This window comes from Vicia villosa, linkage group LG1 (genome assembly GCF_029867415.1).
Source record: "Vicia villosa cultivar HV-30 ecotype Madison, WI linkage group LG1, Vvil1.0, whole genome shotgun sequence".
Lineage (NCBI taxonomy): Eukaryota > Viridiplantae > Streptophyta > Magnoliopsida > Fabales > Fabaceae > Vicia > Vicia villosa.
In genome coordinates, this window is record NC_081180.1 from 197,524,207 (window position 1) to 197,529,896 (window position 5,690).

The following is a 5,690-nucleotide window of genomic DNA, read 5'->3' on the forward strand; positions in this document are numbered from 1 at the left end:
GTTATTACAATAGCATGTAATGCTAGTTTGGATATTGGAGATGAGTAAAAAACAAAGTATATCATAGCAGTTGAATAGATGATTAAGAAAAACCAGAAAAGTCTTATATTAAGATAACAGAAATAAAATTACATAGTTGTTACCAAACCAAAAGAAACAGACTTACAAGTCTGATTTGTTTATGCGGCAATACAAACAAAAAACAAATAAAGTGGAAAGGAAATAAAACATGTCCACACCATAAAACAAAAACACACCAAAACATACATAAAATTATGCAGGAACTACTAATCTATCTTCTTAATTTTTATAATTTTCTTTAACTTGTTTGATGAAAGTTCTCCATCACATGTGGCATCCGAGGTTGTTGACTCGCTTGATGCGCCTGGAAAGTGTCTTTTTCCAGTAGGAGTAAGTGGATCTGTGCTGTGCGTCGAACTCACATCAAGATCCTGTTACATAAGTGAACAAACATCACACAATTAATATTCAACAGTACATTAAAAGTGGAGTACATTTCAATACAGTAAACGTCCTTACGACGACAAAATTAGGTTCGGATCGAACAGTGGTCGTTGCTTCGACAACAGGTTGTTTCATCTACAAATCATTCGAAAGATAGTACAAAATCATTATATTCGCAAAGTCAGTTTATAATGATTTTAAGTTGCATAACACATGCAAAGATTAAATTCAAATACTTCATCTGTGTCAAACTGACCAGCAAGCTATTTCACAAAAGGGTCATTCTTCAATAGCATAACGACAGAGGCATTCTTCCAACGTGGTTGCCACTTAACTTTGAAAGCCATCTTGCAATCCAACATTTGATCTAATGCCAGTGGGAATTCCAAGGGATCATGAATGCCAGCCTGTAGGAGATTGCAAGACAAAGATCAGTTAACTCTGGCATAATTGTCTATGTTTTTCCGACACTATGTAAATGGAAATACCTTAATCATTGTATGACGCAGCTGAGAAGCAGACAATCCCAAAAGTAACTCACACTCTCGGTCCCAAAATAGAAAGTTACAGCTATTCCCGGCATGAGTAACTTCGATCTCAATCTTATACCTACATTCGCAGTATACATAGAGCACTCAAAAAGGTCATGTTCCGTGCCTTGACAATCACACATATAAATGAAATAACATAAAACATGTGACAAGTATGTTAACCTAAAAATCTCTGCCTCAGTGAAATGTCCAGCCTCACACTCAAACGGAGCTCTGTCACCACGCGCAATACATGAGCAAGCATGACAACCACGATAATACCAGCCATACGGAGAGGCAACCAGCATTTTAGTTTCTCCAACAGTCGTACAAAATGTAATCTGCAATTATGGAACCAAAAGATAATACGATACACAGTCAAATGCAACGAAAAAATGGCAATATATACTAAATCAGAATAAATGGCCAACAACTTCCAAACATACAGCTCTAAGTTTTATGATATCCCCAATAGGAATTACAACAGCCTTAGAAAGAATTAATCCCCAATCTGTTGATTTTCAGAGTTCTGTGCCGAAAGCTGTGAATTGGAACACTCCTGGCCAGACAACGTAATCATGTAATCCTTTGGAAAACTGTCAAAGTAAGACAGTAATGTAACAATCACATTGCATAAAAATTAATACCACACAAGAGCAAATCCAGGGACCATACCTTTCTATAAACTCTTTCATCGGTAGCAAATCAGTATTCAGACCAAGGACGGTAACATTAAACGTGTTTGTCACGGACAGTGGAAACTTTCCTATACAAATAGAATGTTACATAACTATCTATATCAAAATACAAGGATATCTAACACCAAACTTGATCAATTACTAACCCTGTTCCTTGACTTTAGCATATTGGCCAAAAACGTGCTCTATTTCAGAAAGTTTAAAGGAGGAAGAAGGCAGGCTGGGCGTGCGTTTTCAAATCTTTTTTTTAATGTTTTTTTCGTTATATTTTCGTGGTGTGTGGTTTTATTAACAGCGAACAGAAGGTGATCTGATGGCAAGAGATGGCGTCAAAAGGTCTTGATGCATGAGGGGGTGGGATCGATCCACACCTTTTGCAACTATTTTTCTCTATTTTCTTTAATGACTTCCACTTGCAGATCAAGTGCGCACGTTCCCATGCAGGTTCACTGTGTTCCTTCAATCCAGGCCCCAGGATCAGTCTTAGGCTGAATCCAATGAACATCGAGCTGAGGGTGCATCAAAAGCTCATATAGTTGAATGCACAGGATCATAAGCTAAGTCTTTTTTCATTTTTTTTATTTATTTATTCAATAATTATTTTCTATTTAATTGTTTTCTTATTTATTTAATAAAACTTCTTACAATTTTCCTTTTTTTATAAAATTACAATAATTTGTTTTTTTGATAATATTTATTTAATTCACATGATTAAATAATTATTTTAATTTAGTTGTTTAAATTTGATTAGGTTAATATTTTTATTAGTTGATTAGATTGATTATTAGGGTTAGATAAATTAATCATAGACATACTTTTGCTGATTTAATCGAAAATTAATTTTTACTGATTTAATTAATTAGGTTGAAAACCAATAATTAATTAATTTGTTTTTTTGTTATTTTATTAACCATGGTTAAATTGTGCCCTAAGTCAGGGTTTGTGAGGTTTGTCATTAGATCACTCATGCACTAACATTTTTCTTCTTCGTATCTAATTTTCAGGGTTACCCCGAGATTCTTCCGACTACGCGCCATGTCAGATCAAAAAGCTAAGTCCCTGATTTAATTATTATTTTAAATATCATTTTATTTTGCCTCTTTTGATTAAAATAGGGTTAGCTTCAATCGCCTATGAATTGGTAATGCACTCACCCTTCTGTTTATTTTTCCTTTGCGAATTTTCAGGGTTAACCAACCGGTCAAAGCTCGAATGTTCGGTAACCCTAAAACTCACTATATTTTAATTTCCTTTTTTATTATTACTTATGTCAAAACTATCTGCCTTGTGGGGTTTTTTTATCTTTATTGCTTTTTCTCCCCCTTCCCCATGGTTTATTATGTAACTGCTTCTGGTTGTATTGTGTGGCCTTGAAGGCACTTAACACTGTTTATATTAACTGCGTGGTTAGTAATTTAGGAAGTGTAACCTCGAATTTAATGTAGAATCATTAATTTTACAAGATAAGTTATTTGAATTAATCACGTGATTGTGCACCCACACACCTTTTATGGTAATCCCCCGTGTTGCCTGTTGCCTTGTGTTTTTCAGTGCAGAATAGCCAAGTCCCTCGAATACGAGGATCCTCATCAATGTTGCCCTCGGTTCATTCTTAAGATCATAAGTCCCAATGATGCTGCCTTCGATTCGCTAATATGATCTCGTCCCTCGAAGTTGCCTACGAAATGCTGAGGTGTCCTCTGGTTGCCTAAAAAATGATGGCTATTCTAATCCTTCCCCTTAGACTACCTGCCCCCTCTATGGCAAGGACAGTCTTATGGCGAACAATAATTGCGACGACCCTTCAACCTCCAAATAAAAGGACTTCCTACCCGCTTATGGTATGGATAGCCCTGAAAGGCTAAAAGAACCTCTTTTACAATGTCAAGGTAATTTGCCCTTAATTGCATGCTCTGGTTTAAATTCCTTTTTCTACAATTTTTCTTAAAAAACTTCAATAAGGCTACGCTCATTTACGAGCTAAAGTCCTTATTCTATTCTTCTACATTTCTAAACTTTTGGTTTCGAAAAGTGCAAGGCAATTAAGAGCCCATGGAAAACCATGGATACAAAGGGTGCCTTACACCTTCCCTTTGTATAAATTACCCCCCGAACTCAGAATTATCTACGCGCTCCTGCTTGAACTTCATGAATTGTTCAGCATAGGATTCCCAAAGCGTGCAATTGATAGAATTCTCACTGAAGAAATAATACAAACCATGTCATCTACATAGTCACATAAGATATGTTCGATAAATTATACAATAAATATGAATACAAACCCCCCGTCACGCAGCATCATGTTAATCTGCTGCTTCCGGGCACCTGATGTGGTCTGTGAATACCCAATACTTTCCACCATACCAATGACATCTAAAACACATACAACCAAAAAAACCTTAAAATGAAACAACACATAAAATACAAATCCAGTAAAACAGAATAGAGAAAAAATATTCTACCTATTAGCACATCCTTGTTAAAGTTGCCGTTTATTATATCAGTAAATTTAGTAAACACCAGCGACTTGGGATGTATTTCCGCGTTGTTATCATCCGTAACCGTAGTGCCAGCAGTAAACTTCAACATAAACTTATGAGACGAAGGTCTGAAAGCCGCAACATTAGCCTGAACCTTAAAATTGAAACAGTGTAACTATGATCCAAGACCATTTTTTCAGAAAATAGAGATACATGTGGTGCAGGAACAACAACATGTATGTCACCACCCTGGAAAAAACATTAAAATCAAACATACAACAAACCAAAAACAATATATGAAAAAACAACCAAACAATTCACTTCATTACCGATACATCAACAAAAATCATCTCAAAATGCTCCCTCTTGTTCGAAACAACTGTCCATTTGTGGTGCACACGAACAGAAACTTTCCAAAGTTCTTTGGTGTCATTGATGTCACATATTTTTGCTAATGGTCTTGCCATATTGAACACTGGTATGATACTGCAGAAAAGTGTAGCTAACCAATACTATAAATAACAAAACCATGTAGGAGTTACAAACTCTTCATTCCACTCTTCATTGCATAACCATAACCGATGCTGAAGCTGAATGGAAAGAAACATATAAAGTCCTCATTAAGTTCTGCTTGTAACACATAATAATGGACCATAAAAGATGCATGGACAAACCTAACTTAATGCCAATTATGTGAGACATCAATGGTGGAATATGGAACAACATACCTTCATAACTCATCAAAATTACACATGGCGCATCAAGAAGAAACAAATTCTACTCACAGACGAAGCCACTTTGCAGCACCACATAGAAAGTTCAAAAAGATAGAACTTTCTTATATTATAGATAATAATAATAATAATAATAATAATAATAATAATAATAATAATAATAATAATAATAATAATAATAATAATAATAATAATAATAAATATAATGATTTGATATTATTAGTGTAATAATTTTAATATTTTGGAGTTATAGATAAATATTTGGATTATTTGGCCAATTTAAGTTATTTTCAATATTTTTAGAGTTGTCAATAGGGTTGTCAGAATTGCTTTTCGAGTTGTTTAGAGTCAAATATGATAAATCATAAAATTAAAATTGAAGGTATTTGACCTTTAGAGTCGTTTCATTATTACTTGAGTCAGACCATTAGCCAATTATATTCATAATAGTTACCTTATACGTAAGAGTTGTCAGTAGAGTATTTATGAGCACTTTAGAGTTGTAGGGGTTAATGTAGAATTGTTTAGAGTTCCTTGAAAACTCTGTTGGATTATAACTATAAATATTTTTTAATTTTTTTGAGTTAGGAGTATAGAATAAATTAATAAAAATAATTTATAGAGATGTTTCGAACTTATAAAACATTGTAGGCTTATTGCCAACGCTAAGTCGTTGTTATGTTGTTGTTGTTGTTGCGCCTATTTATTGGCAAGACTAAGTTGTAGGTCTATGGCCAGTGTTGAAATGTGATGTGTGCCTTTATTTATTGGTACAATGTTGAT

General features: G+C 34.3%; 1 protein-coding gene across 1 annotated transcript; it reads right to left on the reverse strand.

The window, feature by feature from the left end:
* Window positions 1-287: 287 nt before the first annotated feature.
* On the reverse strand, window positions 288-4,640 carry LOC131662397 (uncharacterized). Its single transcript, XM_058932172.1, has 13 exons — window positions 4,503-4,640; window positions 4,387-4,422; window positions 4,156-4,327; window positions 3,976-4,066; window positions 3,800-3,892; window positions 2,126-2,202; window positions 1,671-1,761; window positions 1,531-1,591; window positions 1,179-1,336; window positions 954-1,074; window positions 738-872; window positions 526-600; window positions 288-452 (listed from the first exon to the last, which is right to left on the reverse strand). The coding sequence occupies exons 1-13, from the start codon at window positions 4,638-4,640 to the stop codon at window positions 288-290; spliced, it is 1,413 nt and encodes a 470-aa protein (XP_058788155.1).
* Between the last annotated feature and the right edge of the window lie 1,050 nt (window positions 4,641-5,690).